Source organism: Anas platyrhynchos, chromosome 1, assembly GCF_047663525.1.
Source record: "Anas platyrhynchos isolate ZD024472 breed Pekin duck chromosome 1, IASCAAS_PekinDuck_T2T, whole genome shotgun sequence".
Lineage (NCBI taxonomy): Eukaryota > Metazoa > Chordata > Aves > Anseriformes > Anatidae > Anas > Anas platyrhynchos.
Genome location: NC_092587.1, coordinates 16697902 through 16724656, shown reverse-complemented (window position 1 = coordinate 16724656; position 26755 = coordinate 16697902). Strand labels below are relative to the sequence as shown.

At 34.8% G+C, this 26755-nt stretch overlaps 1 protein-coding gene across 1 annotated transcript in view; it reads right to left on the bottom strand.

Moving 5' to 3' along the window:
* The window catches only part of TBC1D22A (TBC1 domain family member 22A), a 169627-nt gene that overhangs the window by 100369 nt on the left and 42503 nt on the right, over positions 1 to 26755 (bottom strand). The window contains exon 9 of the mRNA XM_072032932.1: positions 6763 to 6872. Coding sequence (XP_071889033.1) covers positions 6763 to 6872 — 110 coding nt within the window. The remainder of the gene's footprint in view (positions 1 to 6762; positions 6873 to 26755) is intronic.

Below are 26755 nucleotides of genomic sequence, written 5' to 3'. Positions count from 1 at the left end.
AGTGGGTGCTATCAGTGATAGGGGGGTGGTTGGACCAGATGATCTCGGAGGGCTCTCCAACCTTAATGATTCTATGATTGTACAATGAGAGAGATAAGAGACAAATGCTGACACTTGCATGCATATTCCTTACATATGTCTATCTTGGCTAATAAGCCCCAAATTCGCAGACAACACATCTGCAATTTATCACAACCATAAACTGGCTAGCTAAAACCATTTCAGCTATGAATGCCTAGCTACTTCAATGAAATGCAGACATGATCAAGATACTTGTCTTGCAAGAGTTTAATGAAAAGAAAGAAAGCTATCACTGACCTCTTCTTCTTAAAAATAGCCCTTTGAAAGGCCCTGTGAGGAATTCTCAGAAGTACTTGTACTAGTTATTTCTGTATGGGCTTTTCAACATCTGAGCTGCATATCCTGAGCTGAGATACTTAAGATAAGTATCAGTTCCCACAGACCTTTGAAAGATTTTCCAAAGAGCACTTCATCCATCCATTTATGGATCAGACCTGAGGCACAGGTTAGCAACAACTTTCCGTAACTCAGAAGCAAGAGACAACTCTCCAGGAACCTCCTGGCAGACTACAAATCTTACTATTTAATCAGCCACAGAGACAGCTAATATACACCTCAGTACAGTACAGTCCCTGGAAATGAATTATTTCCCCTTTATTCTAAAAATTTCCAGGCCCTGATAAATAATGATATTAAAATTTTATTGCTATTTTTAATACATCTGGTTAGGTCATTATGCAATGCATATATTTCCCCTTTGGTTATTTTATTACCATTACACTTGAACATAAAATGAAGAACTACACTCAATTTTATACATGAATATTACGTTTTCAGGTGGCACAGATCAGTGTGAACTTTTTACTTGAATGTTAATGGGACTCTGTTGAGGAAAGTGTTATAAAAGATGACATAATAATGAAAGAAAGCTAATTAAGACAGATGGAATGCAATGTCTACATAATTGACAGGAAATAATACTTGTGGGATAAGTTCTAGTTTTCTCATGTCCACAGCCATTATTCCTACAGAGGAAAACATAGAAGTACTCACACATCACCTACAGTTCAGAAGTGTTCTAAAGAAGATTGGCTTTATCGTAAGCGGGGTGGACTGACACCCCAAACACCTTTACCTTTTGATTCTTCAACTAGAAATGCAAGACAAAGTAGTTTGGGTAATTAAACAAGTAGAAAAAACTACAAGCACATTACTTGCGATATGAATGTTCCTACCAAAATATTGTTACATACATTAATTATAGATTACAAATGTGAAAGTCTCAAATAATGCGTTAAAATAATCAATAGTGATTTTTTCAGACATATTTTGTATGTGGCCATGCACACTCTCAAAAAATCATTTTTTTAAATCAGTATTAGAGTAGTTTGCAAGAATACAGGCTGGAGACAACCTGGCTGGGAAGAATTTCTGTGAAAAGGACTTGGGAGTCTTGGCAGACACATTCAGCACGAGCCAGAAGTGTGCCCTGGCAACAGAGGCCAGTAGATGAAGGGTAGTGATCATTCCCACTGAGCACTTACTACGGAATCACTGAGGTTGGGCAGGAACCTCTGCAGACCATCTAGTCCAACCCCTGCTCAGAGCAGAGTCACATGGAACAACCTGCTTAGGCCACATGCAGTTCAGTTTTGATATCCAAGGATGAAAACTATACAAACTCTCTGAGCAAACTGCTCCATCACTTTTTAAACATTAAAAAAGAAGGAAAAAAAAAAAAAACATACTTTACTGTAAAACAATTTTTTAATTCCAAAACCACATCTAGAATACCACTTCCAGTTTTAGGGACTCCAATGCAGGAAAACTATCAATAGACTGGAGCAAGGGCAGAAGTCTGCCAAGGTGCTGAGGGGAATCAAGTGCATTCCCTACGAGAGTCCTGGAGAAGGCTTCAGAGGTACATGACAGCAGCCTGCTAAAACCTATGTTTTCAAGATGACATAGCTTAGTTTTAATAGCAGGGTATATCAGGAAGATGAGAGACAAGCAGCATAAGTTGAAACAAGTTATGTTCCACCTCACTATAGGGACAGACTTCAACAAGAGGACAAGACAAGCACTGGGACAGGTTACCCCCACAAGGGGATTTTACAGTCTCAATCCTTGAATGTTTTCGAGACCAACTGGACAAAGCCCTTAGCAACCCCATCTCAGAGCTGAACCTCTTGAGCAGGACACTGGACTAGATGACCTCCAGAGGCCCGCCTTCCTATTTCAATTATCCTGAGCTCATGATTTTGGAAGTTGTCATTTGTTTTCCTGAAAAAAATACGGTAAACTGCAGTGAGTTGTAATCCTTCCGGCAGAAAAGTTAAAGAAAAAAAACATAGCACATAGCCGTGAAACACTGAAGAAGAAACCTATTACTGTATACAGTCATCCAAAATTGACCGCTGTGAGACACTATAAGAAGCTAGTGATTAACAGATTAACAAACATAACAGAAAGAAAATTTTTTATTAAAAAAACAAAAAAAAACAAAAAAAAACCCTCCAGTAATCCTATTTAAAACATTTTTTCAATCAAGTATGTTTTCTAGCCTGATAAGTGATAAGATGCATGTGTAGCCACTTAGGAGCCTATAACTAGAGAGAACAAACTGAGAAAGAAGATGCAAAGTAATTTGAGAACTCAAAATAGATTAAACTACTGTGCGGTATCAAACATTAAGTGCTGAAAAAGTTCTGCAAAAGAAAAATGAGGAGTATTATTTCTGCCTGGAGCCAAAGACACACTTGCATAGAAACCCCCAGAAAACCAAAGCAGCTTGAGTAAATCTGTTAAAGCAACAGATGATTTGACCAAATTTTTTATGTCTTCTCTAAAATAAGAACTGCAAGCATGTCAGGAAGCAACCATCATGCTGCTCAATGTCAACACTGTTGTTTATTCCACAGATCCCTGTGGTTCAAACATGTGCTGTTATATTTTAAATACAGTCACATTAGAAGAAAAAGGAGATGAGTGAGGAAAGGACAAGTCAGATGCTATCAATAGCAAAACTACACCTAGGAATACATATTTCTTGATAACAGCCTTCATACTTTTGGAATCAAAAAAATGATACCGTCTGGATGGGATGAAAAAATAAATGAGTTTTCTATTAAGAATAACAAAGAACTACAAATACATTCATTTTTCCATTATTCTCTTATGCTCAGGAAAGACAAACTTACAAAAAGGGTACTTAGCTAGTCCTGACAACAGGAGCCTAATTGTTATCACAGCATATACCCTTTAAACTTAGCCTGTCCTGGTAGGCCAACATCAAATATAATGCCTATATTCATCAATATATTATGGCAATTCTACACAGATTCTTACACTGTAGTTATCACCACAACATCACACATTCCTCTTCTCTAAAATCCTTGCACCATTTATTCAGGCATCTCAGACAAAATGTAAGTAGCCACACATGAGTCTCTTGTAATATATTTTCACAGAAAACAAGAAATATTAGCACTGAGCTTGTTCAGGATTCCCCTTTGGTTTTTATGTCTGTTTTTGTCTTTTTTATGTCTTTATGAGAGAGAAACAGTTTTTGCTGGTTGACTGTAAAGATATTCTATTATGCATAGTAGATCATATGGAAAAATACTAAGGGAAAAGTCAGAATAATTTTAATGACTATTTCCAAGAAACAATCAGCAGCACCTTTATTGAGTAGCAGGGAGACCTATAGAAGACGTTCTAGGTTAGTGTATATTGGCAGCATGCTTGACAAATTGAGAATCTACAGCATTTAAAGTAAAATCTCAGCTGCCATGAGCCTGCCTTGGCCCTACTGTGTAGTTCTACTCATGTCTTTGCTATGGTACTAGCTCAAGGTATTCAGCCCCTGAAGTAACCAGTGCTTTTTTGTTTAGTTGTGTGGTTCAGCTCTGTGAATCAACTCACAATAGCTCTCAATCAGACAGGAAATCAGGTGCAGGTGAGTTTATGAACTCTGAGCATTGTTTAATGCTAAATTTAATGATTACAGTTTGCCTTGAAAAGGGTGGTCCCACTGACCCCATATCCACACAGTCCTTGACTCCTTCCAATGAATGGATACTGCAACCATATATCCAGAATGCAAGTCAGCTCAGTAAAACACTTTCCTCTCTTTGTTTTTCTTTTTTTTTTTTTTTTTTACCTCCTTCCTCTCAAGGAGCCCACTTGCAGTTGGCTTAGTTCTCCCAACCTATTCCATGACCCCTCTACTTGACCAGCAAAATGGTGTCAACACAGAAGGAAACAAAAGACCAGAATGTGTGCAAAAAAAAGAAGCAAAACCTTTCATTTCAGCAGCACTCTGCAGTTGCAGCGAATTAACTGTAACATCATTAGTCACACCACTACCATAATCTTTCAAGCCTGCTTTTGATAGATGAGTGCATCTTTGAATACATCCAATTGATAATCATTCCATTAATGTAAGAGCTTAAATTTTTATCAATGCAGTTTAATTCCATTACAATTATTTTCAATAATTTGTTTATCAGTACTAGATGTTTTTGTAGGAAAACAGAGTTTTAAGGAGAAATGATGTCATCTCTGAATTTCTTTTTCTAGAAGAAAAGCAAAGCAGCAGCCCTACAACAGAAGACGTTCCAGAAACAGGAAAAATTGTAAAATAAGCTGGAGAGGGTTTTTATTTCTTTACTCATCTTCCTTCAAGAAGATTTGAAGTTCTGACTTTTAGTTTGATATGTGGTCAAATGCTGTTTTAAGAGACTGACATAAGAAAAGCAGCATCTTTTACGGGGATCAATATGACAAAAGGAATATGCTTTTCAATGATGCTCCACATAAAATTGAGCTAGCATTCACTTGACCTTTAACCAGGAGAAATACACTTAAGATACCCTCAAGGAAGTTTAAGTCTTCTGTTTCTCAACTCAATATCTTAACAAAAACAAATTTCACTAAGAGTTTAATTTCACAAGGTACCTTAGCCAATGAAACATTCACATTGAAACATACATGACAGGCAAGAATATGTCAAGGCACTCTACAATGAAAGAAATATCTATACAAAAAATGCTATCAAAATAAAGAACCTGGGTAACATGAATTTAGCTTCACTAATAACAACAGCTTCATTTCATAGGAATTTTTATTGTTACTCACATTTCATGATGATGTACTAATGATTGGAGGTAGTCACTGTCCACACATACAAATTCAACCTCCATGGTCTTCACTACATTAAAACCATTTGGAGAAATAAACACTTAAACTCTCAAATGCTTGACTAAAGCATTTAAAAAAATAAGAAAGTTACATGGGCCCTACCAAAAGAACCGAATCCATCAAGTACTGTAGGAGCACTTTTCCATCACCTCATCTCTTAAGAAAATGTTAAGAATAAATTAATCAGAGTTTTGCTATCCCTGTAACAATTTCTATTGTCACCAGAATAATACTGAAACAATTTCAAAGCAAAGATCTTCCACATTATATGGGTAGCTCATTTGAAAGCAGGGAATAATCAGAAGGAGCTGGTATGAATATCACTTAAAAAAAAGAAAAGAAGAAGCAGCAATGTGCTAAATAGTTGTAACCGTAATTTATTTTCTAATCAGCTCACTGAAAACAGCAAATGAACCCTGACTGCAACCATCTGCCTACTAAACATTGCTAACATTCTTTGTTGCCAGTGCAAAAGAGAAATCAACACCTTTCAGAAACTTTCACATCTCTATCAAAGGTCAACTTTGGTCCCATCATAATCCAGAAAGTCACTCTGATTATTTTCTTGCATATACTCTGACTTTCAGAAATCAGAATTATGTTTACTTTTTAATAAGATTCAAAACTTTCATCTCAACGAGACAGATCTGAAAAACAGGTATTTTATTTATAGATACATACTATTTTTGATGCCTATTGCAACACAAAGCCTATAAAATTTAATATAGGTAACTTCTTTGTCAAGTCTGAAGTATCTACTTTTATCTACTTTATCAACTTTGCAGCATGAAGTGTTTCAAAATGCTAAATATCAAATACAGATGTTTGGACTACCATTTAATCTATGCTAGACTGTACTGATTCCTCCTTCACTTAAACACAAGATGTTCAGCTGCATATTTAATATTACTTGTAGATCCTTCTAATCTTTGTGAACTTATGAACCAACTAGCACGTAGACACAAATCTTCCACTCTAAGTCTGTTACTTGTAGCACTTTAAAAATTGCATCCACAGTTACAGCTTCCCCATTTCAAAAAAAAAAAAATCATACAACACTCAGTGAAGTAGCAGAAGTATCAAGACTCAAACAGATGTTTTAAAAATAAGAAGATAATTTCAAGAACTAACAAGATGGCAGTTGTTAAAAGGTCACTATATCTATCGCTACATATAAAATGATTAAATATAGAAGCAAGCTTTTCAGAACCTCGGTGAGACTATTTTAGTTGGAGACATATGTAAATATTCTCCACAACTGGTGACTGAGCTGTGTAACATGCCTCTAGAACTGGAGAGTTTGACTCTGCTCTAGCACATCATACTGCACTGAAACATGCAGACGTTTTGATGAATAAAACAGCTGAGCAACATCTTCTTTTCTAATAGTATGCCAAACTTGCAGATTTCTCCAATGGGAAAATGTACTTCTCCCCTGTTTTTCATAGAAGTATTCTTTCTCAACAACCTTCAAGTAGTTCAAAGCCATGACATTAATCAGTTATCTCCACTACTTACAGACAGGAAAAATCAATTTACCTGAATGCCATCAAGCAACTTGCTCATGCACCAATAACTGTCAGCTTCTATGTTCTGCAGCACTTCTTCAGGCAGACTGGAAACATCAAAATTTTCCACTTCTTCTTCTTCTGTTTGAGGAAAAGAGAGAGAAAAAGACAAGTCAATGAAGTGCACAGAATAAATAAAGCAAGGATGAGGAAAATAACTGAAAACAAAGACAAGCACCACTTATCTTCTAGTCAGAAACTTCAACGCACATTTACTTAAACAGTGAATAAATGAATAATTTATTGCTCAACTGTGTCATCTAATGGCTTTAAATGTTAATGAATACTTAATTTCTTGCAGACTGTGAAAATCTCAAACCATGCCTGGTTAACCAGAATTAATATATAATAAATTGCTTCATTCTAGACATTTTACACCTGAAAGGGGAGTATCAGAAGCCCTCATGCTATGGATGAACAATCTCAACAGAACATCTAAGTTTGCATCATACGCACTAAAATATGTTGCATGTTTTAACAGAAGAAACCCCCAAAATAAACCTTATAGAAAGCCAACAAAATGATTTAAAAGCTGACTATAGCTTTTCAAGGATCATTTGTTTGTTTTCAGGCAAGCATTTGGAATCTGAAGGAAATCGGACCAAAGGAAACAGACTATTTTTTCCCTCCAAAAAAAGATTCTCAACACTGGAAAAGCACAGAACCCTCAAGGCTGTCTAACTCATGAAAATTGAGTCTTTCTGTTGTCACAACAAAATAATATTTAAAAAAAAATATATCTAATTGCTATGAATCAGAATTTTACCACTTAAGCCAGATTACGTGATTTTAAAACATGCCATCTGAATTAATAAAGAGTATGATACACTAAAGAATTCCTTCCTTTATACAATTGCAAGACAGGATAGGATAAGCACTAAGAGAACCAAGAACATGCGTTACCATACAACTCCTCTACTCCCTATCTCAAATCTCTGCAATATGTCATTCCTGAAGCCTATGGAGATCTTTAGGTTGTCACATTTGATTACGCAAACTTAAAGCGTTTACTATTCAGTTGGTGATAGCCATGAGCATTACATATGTTGTAAAATAATTCTAACACACAAGTGACTTTATCACTACTCATAGATTATCAGACGCAAGGCGTTACCAATGCATTTTGGTTTGCACTGCCTGAGGAATCATTCGTTTGGGGATATGAAATGTTAACAACTATAGGATGAGGAGATTAGGTTGTGCTAACAAAACATTAGTTAAGATACTGGAAAACCTGTTGAGTGGAAAAAAAGAATTATAGCAGGGATGCCATAAATCAAAGCATGTGATGATCCCAGAGGTACCAGGACTATCAACAACACACCAGTGGTTGGTTACCGGCTATTAAAGGAATGCCACCTTTGCATTGCAGTACAGTTTTAAAAACCTATACTGTAACAGAAGACCAACAAACAAGTATCCAAAACATCTAAGATTCCTTAAGTAATAAACTCAAATATAACAGAGACTGCAAAACAGTGATGACCAAGTAGTAGACTGTAGTATCAAGCTTTTTAATAACAGATCCTTTCACAAGGAAGAAATTCCTTATCCCACTTCAGCAGCATATTCTCAGCAAAAATAAGGGCAAAAGCCCCACAAATCATCATCACCTTCCTCCCAGCAAAAGAAAGCAAATTCTGACAATGCTCTAAGGGAGAACGGGATCAACACTGTCTGTGCCTGGACGGTAACGCTCCCTTCCACATCTTTCTCCTCAGTTCCCATCCCCTTCTTTACTAGGTTCACCTCATTAAAGACAGACTTGTGTTTATTTCAACCCAAACCCCTCAGAAAAATATGTTAAAAGAAAAGTCTTGAATATTACAAAAGCCAGAAGGTTTTTTTCTTCAGGTAGAGATGCTCAAAGGTGCAATGGAGATAACAAGAAGGCAAACAGATGAGCAGGAAGACAAAGGTTATATATAAAGAAAACTAATCCAGATTAGACAAGTAACAAAGGTGTTATACATTTGACAAAATTAATCCAAATAAAAATGTCAGTTCTGCAGCTCAAAAACGAGACAAGGGAAAGGTCCCTTGCAAATTATCATCAGCGTCAAAATGTCCTTTAGCAATGTCCTCTGTAACTCAGAATACACACAAGACATGTTCAATTTAAGAAGTCAGGTTTCATGTGAACCTGTGCAAAATTAATATTAAATATCTACCTATCTCCCTCCAACATGCTCTGTCCTTAGATTAAAAACAAACAAAACACACACACAAATAACACGAAAAACCCCACAATTTTCAAAGAAGCTCTTTTTAATAGTCCAGAAAATAAAATCAAGGATATAAAGGATGAATATTCCCTTTAATTTAAAAGAGAAAGACTTTTCCAGACAAAAATAAATGGAATAATTAAAAAATAATGATGTATCCTCTACAACAGGAAAAAAAATAAGGGTATATCCTATATACCTAACTCATAAAAACTTTTTACAGTTTTACCATTTATATTCATTACATATTCATAAGTCAGCTCACTGTGTAAAGCTGCTTAATACTTTTAATTTAGTTTTCAGAAAAAGGAAAAAGTGTGACTCATTCTTTCTCTGCGTAACAAGGTTTAAAGTAAAACAATAAATGAACCCCTATTCCTCATACAATTTATATAAAATTAAAGCATACATGGAACATTATTCCTCTTGAAAGAAGCAATTTTCAGACACCATTTCACTAAAGATTTGCAAAAGGAATGAGCTGACAACTACTTCGATGACCTGTTCCTTTGCAAATTTCCTGCCTTTGAGCACCTTTTCTTCTTATGATCCTGCTATCGCATTTCTGAACAAAAAGGAACTTACAAACTGTAAGTACAACACAATAACTCTTCTACAGGTACTCACAAAAAGATAAGTTTAAAAAAAAAAAAAAGGATTTTTATCTTCTGTTTCTCATCTTACTTATCTTAGCTCTTTCTTACCCTGCTCTTCCAAAATCTAGCACTTCACACTGTAGTCTCATATCAGGATATAAAACAACACAAAAGCTTAACATACACCTAACCATCAAAGGCGGGCATCTTCACCTCTCTTCACAGACAACACAGAAAAACAAGTAGTTACAGAGGATTATCTCATTCTAAACCAGAATCATAAAATAAATCAGATGAGCCACATCCCAAGCAAACTCTATTTCTCAGTGTTAGCTGTAACTTAACATGACTACTGCAGAATGCAGACCTAGAAAGTCTGAAATTAGATGAAATAAAACTTCAGTGGCCCATCAGAGGACTCCCCAACCTGTGAATGAATAACCAGCAACAAGGAAAAATGATAAACTTCAAAAAAAATTTAATCTGAAAAACAAGGCTGAAGGAAACTGGATAGCAAAGACATCCCAGTATTAATATTTTGGAAAAAAAAAAAAAATCTAATTGTTCTAGTAAGAAAACACCATCAAATCAGAAAGATTATGTTTCAAGAAAAGAGAATGTAACTTCTAAGAAACATTTTCCAGTGTTTCTAACGATTCTTCATCAAGTATGTTCACCAAGCACAAAAATGGATGTCAGAAATCAGCCTTTTTCAAAAGCACATAGGTCTGAGATTAAATTCACTATTCTAGATTCTTATATTCTAATATTCTTATATTCTGATATTTTATTCTAATATTTTTCTAATATTCTTATATTCTATTTTTTTATTATTCTTTTACTGAAGAAAAAAAAAAGAAATTGTGTAATTTCGATAGAAAGGCAACTATTAGCAAAAAGCGTAGGTAGCATTTAGGAATCATCCAATTCTTTCACTAAGAGTCCGCAGTTGCTATATATACTTTCACAGACCGACACGAACAACTATTATGGAAATAAAAATAGCCCTGTTAGGAACTACTCGTCCAGTTTTCTTGTTCTCATTTTGCTCTCTCTCCCTTTGCAAGAGACATCCAAGAACATCACGATTTCCTGTGGCACACAGTGGCTGATAGTTAGCATTTTCATAAGCCTCTTATACATAAAATAAGTTTTCAGGATTTTTCGTATGTTCTTTATTTAAAGCTACTTCCAGTCCAATTTTCATTCCCGTTGTGCTTCTCATGCTTCAGAAAGAAAGTAGCCTCCGCTAATGTCAGATAATAAAGTTTTGAAATACAGAAAAAAAAATCTCCTAATGAAATGTGTTAAGACATCTCCACGTATTTCAGCTAGTAGTGCTTACTGGCTATTAGTACGGCAACTGTCTCAAGCTTTAGCTTAGAGCTCTGCATTCAAGTACTTCAAAAAGTCAAAATATGGAGAAATATACTAAGTTTTCTCATTATATTGGCTAAGAAGTATATTTTTTGAATACATTATATTCATCAGCAATTTTTGAGTAAAATGTGGTATGTGGTGTCTCCCCACAAAGAGCTACATAGTGGAAGTCATACAGATACTAAAATCTAATAAGGAAGGCAAAGTATTGTGAAAGACAGAAAGGGATCAAGTGCTCACTGACCTGCAATGGTTACTGCAAATTATTACGGAAGCTCAAAATTGACTCTGAATATTCGAATGACCCACACAACTAGTGAAATAAAAATAGGACACCTGTTTTCATTACAAGCTCCAATTAAGGAATATTTGATTTACAGAATATGCAAAGTATCAGTTTACATATTAAGCATTTATTAGTGTAGGCAATAATGCAAAATGCTTCCTTCTCCTTGAGGTTTTAAAATATGATTGCACGTAACTCTTAATAGGACAGGGAGGGGACTTATTGGATGAAGACAAACACACTTGAGATGTTTTCCAAAAAAGATAAAAAAGAGCAGAAGATTAAAGAACAAACAAAAGAAGAAGCAAAAATAACAACCTCAAAAGTACACAAGGTATTACTGCAATTTAAAAACTTTGTTTAAAAACACAATCACAAATTCTAGTTTTAGATAACTTCAAATTTGTTTTCAATGACTGAAATCTGAACAGACAGTATCATAAAGATTAAATAACAAGAATATAGGGAAAAACAGCAGGCAAACGTGTACATGTATAAATAACTTGGGGGGGGAAAATCACTGCATAAAAAGAGCAGACTTCAAAGTCTCCCAGCAACATTTCTCATTTTCTTCAGTTTCCTGTGGAGATTTTTATCGTGTTATCTATGTAATTGTAGAAGACAGTAAAATAGTTGCCTGGAGGAAAATTGCTGTAGCATAGAGTCAATGACATACTGATCTGAATATGTGCATTGCTGCAAGCATGGAATTAACTGTTCTTTACTGATTGCCATTGTACATTTCTGAAACTTCCCACAGTGTATAAAAATAAGTTTTTCTAAATAGCTTTAACTGGATCCACTCCCAAAGGCAATGACATAAGGATTAAAAAAAAAAAAAAAAGTATCGAAGTATTAATTACAACTAGTTACCCATTTATTTCCCAATGACAACAGAAAATAAACATGCCAAACAGATGATAATGGCTTCTATCAATTCAAAATAAGCTTCAATATGAGGTTAAGCCTAGGCAATAAATTTGGCACAACTTGTTCAAAATGATAAAAAGAAGTTCATATCTGATCTCTCACTGTCTTTTAAATGCATTTGATTTTTTCTAAAAACTGTTTGAATTTCACCACGGGTAAACGCATCTGCCATTACAGACAGATGGAATCACACAATACATATTTCTACATTAATTAAACAACTCGAAAAAATTAACTTCAGAGAGAATTTTATTTATGAAGAAATTCTGTGCAGAAATAAAGCTAAAATACTGAAAACTCAGATGAGTCAGTAGAGTGGGAGGTAGGGGCCCAACATGGATGGTGGTATAAGAAAGATCTGAAAGTGGTAACGCCCAAAAGTGACCTGTAAGAACATTTGATGATTTATGATCTTTAAGTACATTTGGTATACAACGTAATATACACATAAATGTTAGAAAGATTACTTCTCCAAACATCTTGAAAGTGTTCTCTCCTGCAGCACTAACGTGTGCAAACTTAATTCTCACACAGTGTACAAGAACTGCCATAGATTTCAAGTCCAAACTCTATAGCTGTTGCAATCATTTGCAAGGAAATCACTACGACCTTGTACTTGTCTGTATAAAGTTAGCAGTATTTTGTTGTAATCTACTGTAGATGCCATAGCTTCAGACAGACTTACCTAAAAGTTACCAGCGAAGTAAGCAAATTACAAAATTATACAGATACAATTGCATTTGGAGGTACACAACAATATCCCCACATCTAGACAATCTTAAATATTCCACTTCAAACTCAGTTTTCAAAGACTTATAAAAGAGCTATTCAGTCATTGCTGCACTAAAGCAACATTTTTCTAAGGGGATCGGGACATAATAGAACATTTAAATGTAAATTATTTCAGTAACAATTACCTAGTTAATATTTACATAACCACATCAATATCTCCCATTGAAAAAAATCCTAATTAGGTATTTATCTGATGGAAATAGCTTTTGAGCTGTTAAGGATTAATTACCAAAGAAAAAACTTCCTCGTTTTTGTGTTACTGAAGTCATGAAGTTAAAATTAAAACTATAAAGAACCCAATCATCTCATCCATCCAGACTTAGGTAAACATAACGTTATTGCATTTCAAATATCCCCCTATTACAAGTCGTGTTCTCACACAGCCTGTATTGTTGACTTGTCTCTTTTGACGCTGTTAATAATCTGACACTTGTTTTCAGTTCATCTCTTACAATTTCCTAAAGATGTAATAGGAAGCAGGATAAATACCTTTACACATCAGTATAAGAATGATGTTTTCATCATTAATCATTTCACTTTATTAATATTAATTTTCCAAATAGTTTTACAGTGTATGGGGAACATTATAATATCCATTGACCTGGAGAAGAAAGTAAATCACCTTCTCCAAAAACACTGTAAGCTTGATTACTTTGACCTAATTTCTATGCTCATCAAAATTAATGGATGACCCTGCAAGTACTCTCAATTTGTTCTATCACAAAGGAGTAAATATTTCATATACTTATTCTCTAATTCCAGACCACATAACAGTAATCAGTAAATCATCCGGAGAAGTCCTTTAGTGGGTCGGCATGCTTGCCAGGAAGATTTTCCACTCAGGCTTTTCTAGACCAGATTTGAAAGGCAAAAATATTTTTTCCCCACAAAGTAGTCCAAAGCTTGACATTAATTTCTGTTCATAACCCATTGCACACATCTACACAGAAATTGGCTTGGTTTTGAGAATGTTAAATTTATGTGAAATGCAGGGAAATTCTCAGCTCATGTTGCAAATGAAACAAAAGGCATACGCTCCTCATGGGCTGCTCACAACTGAGATTACAGCTCAATAATTCAGATGAGAGAAACATAACAAATATTTATTACTTCAACAGCCCTACCATGAAAATAGAGTACCAAAGAGAACCAAATAAAGCAGGTGGCACCAACGGGTCTTTCACCCACAGAACCTGCATAGCACAAAATGACTGGCAGCCAGAGACTCCTACACAAGTGACAAATCTGCCCAGTAAACGCAATTTACACTCAGAAAAAAAAAAAAAAAAAAAAAAAAGTTTAAGCTGGATCCCTAAGTATGACATCATTGTGAGACAGCAGTATTCAGAGCTTTCAAGATGACAGCTCTTCTCAAAAAAAAAAAAAAAAGTATTTCAGCAACGATGAAGAAGGCGATATTCAGTGCGTATTCTTCCCAGAGCAATCACTTCAATGGGTTTGTTGCTGTCAACCCAAACAGACTGCCAGGGGGAAGTGGTGCGTGTGATACCAAATTAGGGGACTAGTAAGTAATTAGCATCCAATATGCATGACGAGCACAGGATGCTGATGAGCACTTTCACAGAATGCCTGATAAGGGAGTTTCCTGAGAAATTCAAAAGGTGCTTGGAGAATAGGAAATGAAAGATTAAAGGTTGAACTTGTCTCCCAAACCACATTTTTTAATTACCTAGTTTGTGCTTATCATTTCATTTTTTTTAAGCATTGAGCCTACGTACTCACATACACACAAACACACAGAGCAGAGAACAAGAATGGGACAAGAGTAAACCATGGTGTGGTCAAACAAGCCTAAAGCAAGGAACAGGGTTCAGAGAATACACTAAAAATATTCAGAGAACATTGTGTACTTTAGGGTATTCAGAGAATAAACTAAAAACATGAAAGGAAAAAAGAAAGGACACAATTTTTGTCTCCTAAAGATAGCAGTCTTTAAATTTGCAAAAATTAACTGCTGGAAAAAAAATAATATCTACTCAGTGCCTGGATAAAGTAATGGGTTTCAGCTGCAAGGAGAGATTTAGATCACCAGATACCAGCAGGAGACAGGGTGATGGGGGCGAGGGAGATCACAGCAACAAACACTACACACGGCTTCTGGTGCCAGACTCCCTGCGGCACAAGACAAAAAAAGCACTATGTGGAAGTCAGTATAATGCCTGTTGGCATGCTGGAAATTTTTTAAATGACAGACTGCTCTTCTCTTAGATACAGTCGATCCTAACTTGGGGTATGACATTGCCTGGGATAACGTCTTCAAGTCCTTTTCAACTTCTACTGCCCAACGACATTTTAACTATGAATGTAGCATTTGTGGACATAGCAGTGACTATGAAAAGACCCCAAAATTTTGCACAGCAACAGATCTAAGGAAAAGAAACATGACCAAAATTTTTTTTTTTTTTAATTCTAAGATCAGATTCACACACCAATACACAGTGGTATCTGTGTAGATAGAAAAATGACAGATCATTTTTCTCTTCAAAGTAATTCTATAACACCTTCAGAATATTGTAAAGTAATCTGAAAGTTCAAAATTTTAATTCTGCAGATGAACTGCTTTGTTGCATTCAGTGTTACTAGTTACGTTCAGTTGAACTACACACTGATATTCCAAACTAAACCGATGCTTTTTGAACAGTCCATCACACTAATGAGGAAAAAGAATTATATTTCATGGAATTCTAGATAGAGCTGTTCACAAAATGTATGGAAATGTATGGTTCATTCACTCAAAAATACTTCCAAACTTCAAGTAACACGAGAGTTACATTACAGTAAGAGAATCTCAGTCAGATGCAATGAACATTCACTTTGTCTGAACATCAGAAAATTTTCAGGGTATGGAATTCCGAAGAATTTTAAAGACAATCTATGGCTTTAGGCAATGCTATTAAATACAATAGCATTGTATTTTTACAATGGGAAATCCTTCAAAAACAGTCTATAAATTAATATACAGATTTGAATAGGAATTATTTACTGAACAGAAGAAAGCAACACTATGAAGGCCAAAATGTAATGTAAAATGTAATTATGATCTAAAAACAGCCTATATATCTGCATATGGAAGGATGAATTTAACAAGTATTAAGACTTCTTACCTGAAACTGTCAAAAAAAAAAAAAAAAAAAAAACTGTCCTGCACTTAATTACTTATTATTAAAAGGTGGTAAAACTCATTTGAATAATCCCATGAACACTAATGTGTTTAATACGTTACGTAGATAACTTTAACAAGGCTAAAGGTTTAATTTGGATAAAAATGAAAGTGGTTAAAATATTCAAGGAACTGTATGTGAACATAAACATTTTAAAAACTTCACAGGTTCAATTTTTTCGGCGATGGAAAGCTGAAAAATTTGTCACTCTCAAGTAAGCTCACCAACAATTTATATACAACAATAACTCAAAGTAAGAACAAATTCACACCCTCATGGAAAAAATAATATGTTTTAACCTATTACTAACATTCAACTGAACATCAAAATAAATTCTCAAACTAAAAGAAAAATGGATGGCAGAGGAAATAACTGCTTTTCCATGACACCCTATGCACAAGCCTATGATTGTGGCAGTTTGCTGCAAATACAAGCTCTACAGTACTGGCCAAGCGTCCTTACAAAATAAGAAAGGAAGCACATCCTTTCATTATATCCACATCATTACAGCAAATAAGGAAGAAATGCATCTAACAAACTTAATGCCTTATTTAAAGCAGAACATACGAGTACCATCCAGTACTTGCACTTTTTTTTTTTAAGCACCAATTGCCAGATACAGAATTTTAAAAAGAATATTTGAAATGGATGAACTCTGACTGCAAAGGTGACACTACTTCTTATATTCCTTAATTGTTGAGTGCATCCCTTAACTACCTTACTTTGCTGCCATTTATAAATTTCCCTGAGAAACTGTAATGTTTACCTGTGGGAAAAACAAACCAACTCTGCATGTTTTTCTCATGATATTCAAACACATTTTTACATACCATATAGGTATTTATCACTGATGACAAAATATGGGTATATCCTTTCTCTAGAGGGAAAAAAAAAATCTATAGCTACTCAAAAATACTTTAGTTTATTTCTTTCCTATGTAAGTATAAGAATTGCAACGCATTTCAGTACAACAGTAATTTAAGGAAAGTGGAAAGTAATTCTTCATCTCATAATCAACCAAAGACAGAACCTGTAAATCAGTTCAGAAGTGTATCTTTAATGACAATTTATAAGTCAAGAAAATGAAAATGTTTTGATTTTTTTTTGCTACAAAAGTATTAAACATTTTCTCTTACTATGAAACTGATTACTTAATGTTTTTCCCCTTCTTTGGTCACTGGTTTTCCTAAGTACTTAATTTTTCACTTCTGTTTTATAATATCCTTTTTACAGAATATGGTAGAAATTCAAAATTTCAGATTTCCCAAATTAGTAACAAGCAAAAAATCCCCCTGCTGATGAAAAAAATCAATTGCTTACAAAAGATGTTTTTACTTCCCTGTCCATGATTCTAATGAAACTGTATTTAAACTGCATGCAAAGCCTATTCAATTTAAAACAATTTCAGCATATAGATTTCTGACTATAGATTTCTGTATTTGAATTGGTTTGAATACTACAGAACATTAACCATACAAGTTATTTAAAGAAAAACCTGTTAATAACTGTTTAAAGTACTGAATCATTCTAATTTGAAAACCGTCTCATAGATCTTCAGATGTTACTGATCTGCATCAACAGTATTTGAATATAAAGCTCCTGACAATTTGTACAACATGTTATCATTGCTTAAGTAATTCCTCCTCTTTTAGCTTTTCTTTCTGTGAGCTCCTTCATAATAAACCCACAAAGTTGTGATATTTGGATGCCAAAAGCCATTAAAGTCATTTCCCAGTCTGTTCGAAAGCCTGCTTGAGAAGATTTAGATCTGCAAGTATAAACACCTCTGTGCTTCTGCACTATAAAAGATTATCATTAATTATAACTATATGGAGACCGTGGGGAGAGTAAGAGGAATGCACAAGCCAAAACTAAAATACACAGCTCCCTTTGGAATACATGGCTCTCCCATCGTTACATTAATTGTAATTAACTTTCTTCTTCTTCACATTTTTTTTTCTTTTTACACCTGCAGAAATCTTTTGGCAACTCTTCAATCTCATTTTAATGCTTCTACCATTATTCAAGTTTTTGTTTTTCATTTATTCTCATGATGCAACATTTCCAGTTTGTACTCTCAAATAAAACACTTTTCAGTAAACTCTCATGGCTTCCTCCCAGTACAAGTATATTAGTTTCATAATTGTTTTCTGAAATGAGACAGAATAATCCACAGAAGATATAGTCTTACCAGAAATGTATTATTTTAAGGTAACATTCATATTATCAGTTTCATTATTTTATTTTATTTTAATTTTAAATCAAACATCACAAAATATCATACCTTTTTAAAACATTGATGTGAAGGCTGGGCCACAAATTGTAACGTACTTAACAGTATTCTCAAAATACTCTTTATTCAGATGATACAGAAGCATGTAATATGACAGAAAGAAAAACGAAAAAAAAAAAAAAAACTCAAAGTCTACTTGAAAATATCTGCACTTACAATAACAAGCAGAACAGATAACAGGAAGCCATAGGTATATGGAAGTCTAATCCAGTTCTTTTTGCCTTAACAGCTGTAAGAATTTTTTGTACTAGAACAAGGTATTATGTTAGGAAGAGTAAGAAGGTAATCTTATGCTTACAGACATAAATGAATCAAAAAAACATATATATATGAAATGGAAGTTGGCAATTTTTCAGTTACTATCTCATGCCACCAAATAAAAGATCACAAATTTTCATTTAATTTTCTATTTCACAAGAAAGTCAAACAGCGTGCAGTCATACAACAGCATCTTTAAGATAAATACAATGAATTCAAATAGTGATACCTGGAAGTAATTACTACCAGTCAAGAGAAATCTTAAGACTGATAAATCCCTGGTTTTGACACCTAGTTTAATCTCTGAGCTAGTGTTTGCTTCTTCAGTAGTTGCTCTTACAGCTTATCTCCATACCCAATCTTCCTTAATCCCTTTGGCCACTTCTTTTAAAAAAATAAATAAATAAACAAGAAAAGCTTGTCACCAGAAAAGAGATAAAAATGTCTGTTACTTACCACACTTTCAATAAAAATATAGCAATGTAAGTACAAAAATCGCTGCTTTGAAATAATTATTTGGGTAGGTTAAAGTGACAGCTTTGGGGTTCAGAGCACACCTACTTATTAGATGCCACTGAGAAAGGAAGAGCATCTTCTAACATTACAAGTCTGAATTACTCAGATATTTTCTACTTTATTGCATGGAAGACATCACTTTTTATTTGAAGACCTACTAAAATAGTGCCAGCATATGTAAAAACAGACAAAAAAGAAACTTTTGATTTTTTGATTGTATTTAAGAACATTTTCCCCTCTCTACTCTTAAGGGAAAGAAAAGTTTCTTTTTAAAATAACACAAATCTCCTGTGAAGGAATATTCATAACAAATCATTTATGTTTTTTAAGTTGAAATGACTGAGCAACTCCTAATACACCCTCAGTACAAATCTACCGTTTTCCATTTTGTCTAACTTTTCTGTTCTATTCCTCATGTTATCATAGTTAGCTACATGGAATGCCTTTTTGTTGAAGACAATTTAAAAGCCTAAGAAAAGTCTAAGAGACTAAGATATCTTTTTTTTTTTTTTTTTAACAGAAATTCATAAGACACTATGAGCAATGAATACCATTACTCAAAACATTAATTTTCTCTTAGGTAAAGAACTAAAAATAACAGGCAATTCAGCAGTTGGATATACTTATTAGAATAATTTTAATGTCTTCTTTTCCACTTTTGACAGGAGCTGTTAACCACAGCCAGCAAAATTTAACTTTGATTAGGCTTATTCCACTTCTGATAGCTCAGTGCCTTTTTAAAAAAAAGTATCCGAAGCGAAGTTTTATTTAAAGTGACTTAATTTTTTCCTGGCAGATAGTGAAGCTAAAGGAACATCCTATTTCCTCAACTGTAACACTCTTATAAGCTAAATGCTCATCACTATTACTACCATACTTCTTTAATCACACAAAAGTGGATATTTTATTATAGTCCACACTTCATTCACAATTTTCAGCATATGCCAGTTCATAAGAATAAAACTTCTCAATTTCCAATTTTTGTGGTTAAGTGAATGAGTTTCAAGAACTTGATTTTGTTTTAATGGACTTTATGAAGTTGACTGGAGTTTTCTCCATTCCTTTACTCTGATGAGACTTCAAACACTTTGGTTACAAAGATCGATGGAGCTACCTACTTCAGAAAAATTTAGCTCATAGGAGACGTGACAGAAGTAACAGTAAAAGCAATTCCACATATGATAAGACAAGCAAAATAATATGGCAAAGCTTAGACTGCTTTGGAAAGCAGAGATTTCTATTCATTCTGTCCAGATACACAGAGATCTAGAAGAGCTGAAGCCTCGAGAAGGAATAGATACCTTAAAGGAGGCTGTAGCAAGGTGGGGATTGCTCTGTTCTCCCACATGCCCAGTGACAGGACGAGGGAGAATGGGTTAAAGCTGTGCTAGAGAAGGTTTAGGTTGGATATTAGGAAGAACTTCTTTACGGAAAGGGTTGTTAGGCATTGGAATGGGCTGCCCAGGGAAGTGGTTGAGTCACTATCCCTGGAGGTCTTTAAAAGACGTTTAGATGTCAAACTTAGTGATATGGTTTAGTGGAGGACTTGTTAGTGTTAGGTCGGAGGTTGGACTCAGCGATCTTGGAGGTCTCTTCCAACCTAGATGATTCTGTGGTATCTTTAGGTTCTGCATATAACTGCGTTCTTAAAACAGCAAAGTCAACTATAAACCTTACCTAAACAATCCAAGTAATTCTAAAATAAAAACCTCTGCGTGTTCAAAATAGTCAAAGCAAAAATAAAGACTTTCAGGGGAATTAACAAAAAGAATGTTTGTGTATCTGTTTTTTCTCCTCCCCCCCCCTTTTTTTTTTAAGATATCCTTGAAGTTGAAACTGATAACTACAAAATTTATATGCATAGTGCTTGATTATCCCAATTATTTGTAAAAATGTGTTCAGTCTCAAATTTTCCTCAAAAAAAGTCTGTTAAATAGACCATACATCCAACATATCAGATGAACTGTTAATTAGCTTGGAAATTTGACAGTATGTTTAAGAGTGAAAACAAAATTGAAACAAAGGTGTAGGAGAAGGATTTATTTTGTAAGAGTACTGTCAATTGTAACAACAATAGAGATCATTAAAAGAGAGTAATAGAAAGTAAATATGCTAGAAATGCAGATTACTTTACCATAGTCTACATCCATCTGCTGAGATGCTTTTATGAGTACTTCCTAACTTGTTAAGTGAAAAATAAGCAGTACTCATAAAGACTTCTTATGAGGATGCAGCTTAATAAAGCAGTGATAGCAATCTAAGATTTACCTGGCATTAAACAGAGATCTTGCTACTCCCTCTGTTCCGAACTTGTTCTTATCCCCCTATCAGCACTGATATCCATCTCTTATCCCATAGATTAAATTATTCATTTCGTTTTGAGGCTAGTTTCCTGCCGGTTTAGCTGAAGCACCAAGCGATAAGACAAGGAGAAATGGCTTCAAGTTGCATCAGGGGAGGTATTAGGACAAATTTCTTTACTGGAAGTGTTGTGCAGCAATTGGAATAGGCTGCCCAGAGAAGCGGTTGAGCCACCATTCCCGGAGGTCTTCAAGAAACGTGTAGATTTAGAACTTCGTAGAATGGTTTAGTTGTGGACTTGTCAGTACTATGTTAAAAGTTGGACTAGATGATCTTAGAGGTCTTTTCCAACTGAATGATTCAACGAACTGCTCGACTGCGCTAGAGAAAAGTTAATATTGACCAAAGATGGGAGAGAGGAATGAAGATTTGTGGCTGGAAAAGAGGAAGTAAAACTACCCATTTTGACAGCAACTAGCCCCGTTTCAGCTGGGTGATCTAAGCACATTGCAGGCAAATCCATTTCAGTCCACCTAAACTTGATTTGGAATTACTCAAATATGCAGCTCCACTGTTAAGTTAAAGAAGCGGTAAAATGAAGGCAAGGTACATTAACCTCTTGAAATAGCAATTGGGATCTGGAAGAAGATGAATTCTATAGCGTGTATCACTCAGTTGAGTTCACACAGTTCAAAGCCCTTACTGGGAACCCAATATATCATTGAATTAAATATATATAGCAATATACTATCACACAACTACACCAAACTGTTACTGGTGCATGTGTGCTCAGCTGTTCGTTATTAGCACCTTCTCAGTTACTTGATTCCCAAGACATACCAGTAGCACGAATTGGGTTAGAAAAACTAGCTAAAATTCTATTAATTAAATAGATAAATCACCTCATTTTGACTGAAGTTGATTCAGAGAGGTTATGCAGGTACACTCATGTGTTTGGTACCAAATGTCATCACTTAGCTTGCAGTAGGTTGAATAACTAGGGAAAAATAGTGAATAAACTCTGTTACTGGAAAGCCATACAGAAAGTGCATACCTGGCTAAAGCCCAGCTGTATTTATTAGTGCTTTTACTAGTACACCAGATGAAAAAATAATCCTTAATTGAAATAGCTATACAGCTCTAAGTCAGAACTAAATGCTCACTACAGGATTAGTCAAATTGGAAGTAAGAAATACACCAGCAAGTCACGCTGAAGATACAGATGATTTTTTCCAAGTAAATAATATCCAAATATGACAATGACAGGATCAAAAGTTTAAAGACAATTTTTAGTTCATTGCCATCCATTAGAAATCATCTCCATTCCACAAGTCCTTCCATTGTATTTGCCTTCCTTCATCTTCCCCTCATTCCCTGAGACTTCAAAAGCTAAGCATGAGATGCCCTGTTAGTCCTGCTCACATATTCCTTACTGCTCTGTTTATAATGCCTCCAAATAGACTGCTTTATTAACTGACCCTAAACACAGCAGTATATTACGGCACTGCTAGCTGACAAATAATTCAAACAATTCAAGGCTAAGTTTTCACATGGATTCTCCTACTTGATTACAGTCAATAGGACATAAAATGGTAAAATTCCTTTGCCAAATTAGGCCTGAAAAACTGTATTAATAATGAAAATTGCTTAGACGTTTGTATAGGGTTCATTTTTCTTGAATAAGACATACATAAAAACACACCAATAGCTGAAAAATACAGCTTCAGAAGAGTATGAAGAACTTTTTAAAGCATTAAAAACACTAATCTTTAAGTTTGCACTTTTATCTCCTTTGATTCAATTTAATTTACCTGCAGAACACTTGACTTTTTTCATTACAACACCTCTGAAGATCAGGGGAATATATGAATGAAAAAAAAAATCTGAATCACAGTAGAATATACATGAGGACCTCCTGTAGAATATACATGAGTCCAACTGAGGACTCCGATATTATACAAAATAAGGAAGAAGTAAGACCTCTAAGAGGTCTCACAAAGCTCCTAAATTAAGCAGAACAAGCCAAACCATAAGAAAGAAACGGGATAAAATACAATTTAACTCCATAAAGGCTATTTACGGAGTTAGGAAGGACCCTGTTAGGACCCTGCTTCAACATCATTTCCAGATGCCAGACAGTACACACAGAGGACTGATATAGAAGTATGATGACCTCAGCACCGTGAACATGCACAACACATCTCTGCTTATTTGAGTAGCCTGTTCTCCTTTTCCATATTACAAAGCAAGAAGGTGGCATCATCATCTGAAAACAAATTCAAATTCTGCTTACTTTACTCATCACAATCTTCTGTCTTCAGCTGTTCTGCACCACTTCCAAAATACATTCACTGGATGATATTGGCTTATCAACTGGATGAGAGTTGGGGAAACATACTCCTAGGAGCTAAGGAAGTGAACAATGCTGATCTCACATCAACCTGAGATAACACTAAATTTCTGTGCCATGCTGCAGTTTTATACGTATATATAGCATGTATGCATATACTGAATGTTTTTTAATATGTCAAAGTACAGACGAGAGAAGTGCTTCACCAAGAATTGACGGGTAAGTCAAACGTTTCAGATCTCTGACCTGATTATGTATGTTGTAGATCTTTACTGAGGCAAACATACGATGTTTTAGGGACTTACGCAGAAGACAGAATTATGGAATCCTAGAATGGCTGAGGCTGGCAGGGCCCTCTGGAGGCCAGCTGCTCCCACCCCTGCCCAAGCAGGGACACCCAGAGCCACTTGCCCAGGACCACATCCATGCAGCCTTTGAAGATCTCCAAGGAGGGAGACTGCACAAGAATAGGGCTGTCAGTATTTTCAAGACTGTGTGAGCTTTCTTCATTCTTGGCTGCCACCATCCCACTATCCACTAAATCACACAGATAGCAATATTTCACTCAATTATCCAAGACTATTTCCTAAAATATAGGTCATGTTTATGACAATTTCAGTCGATTTCATTTAATACAATGACTATAACTATAAAATGTCATAGAAATTGTCAAGAAGCAGCACTGTAATACATTTTTGTATGTGCAAACTACATTACTGGTGATTTGCATTAAGGATAGAAAATTTAATGTGATTAAATGGAACTCATGGCATTGAATTTTTACATGATAGAAGAGTGATTTAAATATTTTGAATAGTTTTTCATGAAAGTTTTACAATGAGGAAAAATGAGAAAATATTTTCTTAATACTTTCAACTTGCAAAAAAGATTTTAAAATGTCAATTATGCTTCACATGTCAGTGCTTTTACATAAATTTAGTTTAAGTCTCATAAATCATTTCAATCAAATGTGTAAATAAAAGTATTTTAATACGCTGTTGTTCAAAAATGTATTTATTTGAACAAAAAAGTATTAAAAAAAGTATTAAAACATCAGAACCTTGTTAAACAGTGTAAAGCCAAAATTACCAGATAAGAGATAAGTTCCAGTGTGTACAAAAATTGAAAATACATTCTTTTCATCTCTCAAACTGAAGAAGCTCCTCATATTCCTGAGAGCTCTGTGATGAGAAGTTTTCCAGTATTTCTTTCCTGGTAAACCTGAAGAGAGCAACGATGATTCTGTCAGTCTTCAACTTCTTGGAGGGCCTATGAGAGGGATGGGGGAAGCATCCCATTACTTCAATTATACCTCTATAGTTCACAGAATAACTACAAATATGTATTTTCCACTTTATCACCTCAAAACCCAATGCACAAGCCCTATTTGTAATTCTCCAGTGACAACTAAATTGGTGAAATTAAATAAGAAAGGTGTTTAGATAGGAGAATTAATTATCTCAAATTACTTTAAATACTGCAGCAATCAAGGTTTCACCTTGGTCTTGTAAGGAAAACAATGCATGTTAAAAATTTACTTTCTAATTGCATAAGTACAGGAAAAATCTTCTAATAACTATCTGGAGTCACTGGATTAATACCCTTTGTTTTCTGGTTTACTGCCTCGTTATTCAGAAATCCAGTTTTATTCTAAACAGATTTATTTACTACATAAATACTACAACTCTGGAAAAAAACTCTCTGATAAAGTAACATCTTTTTCATACCCTATAAATAAACATTGAGGAATTACCTCAGATACTACCATGATCAAATGTTCTGAAACATTACTTCAATTATATTATGAAAATCAGGAATTTAGATACAGCATTCAATGAACTACAAAAACTCGGAATAAATGGTTTAAAATTTAATTATTTTCAGCAGTTATGCTGAAAAGTAAGGAAAGAAAGCAATGATCAGTACAAATTCTCATTTTAAGGACAGAATCATCATAGAATGGCTCGGGTTGTACAGGACCTTAAAGATCTAACTCCAACCCCTCTACCATTGGCAAGGACTCCACCCCCTAGGATCACATTGGCCAAGGCCTAATCCAGCCTGGCAAGGAAGGGAATGTGACATGGAAGACAAGAAAGACGTTGTGACTTATGAGAGGGAATAGAAAGAAACATGAAGAAGTCCCAATGAACCTTCATGTTCTCACAGTAACATTGGTCTGGAGCTAAATCCCTTTCCAAATCCATTAGGATTTATGGAGTAATTATTTCAGGCTAATGTCACGGCAGTATAAATTTAAAAAAATACACTGGGTGACAAAACTGAGTTTAACGCCTTTTACAAAACTATTTAAGATTACAAGAAAAATACTTACAAGTGTAAGACCCCCCATTTCCAAAGTTTTCGGTTCCTGAGTTCTTGTGAGCATCCTCAAATTCTCTCAAGCTCCTCTACTGCAAGAAGATTGTAGCCAAGATCTCTATCACCATTCCAGTCTTCAGCAGTCTGATTTTTCTTGACTTTCTTTATCCAACATAAACTGATAAAATGCTATAATAGTGTTCAATTTTCTGCCCTTGACTTGCTACTAACTCCTAATTCCCTCTTGATTCAACACTGCTAGAGGTCGCAAAGTGATCTCACACAGCCATCCCATTTACCATATCCCCATTTATCCCATGTGCCCTCACACAAATCCTTATTATGACGGCGATTTTCCCGAGCTTTTGTCTCTGTGGATGGTGAGTAAATCCATGTCCTCTGTGTGGTTATAGATACACACACAAGTAGTGAACTACTGAAATGCAAATGTACTACAGAAACATTACATGCGATAAAAATGTAGCTGACTCCATGAGCAAGAAACCATAGGCAGCTGTGCAGCGCAATATTTA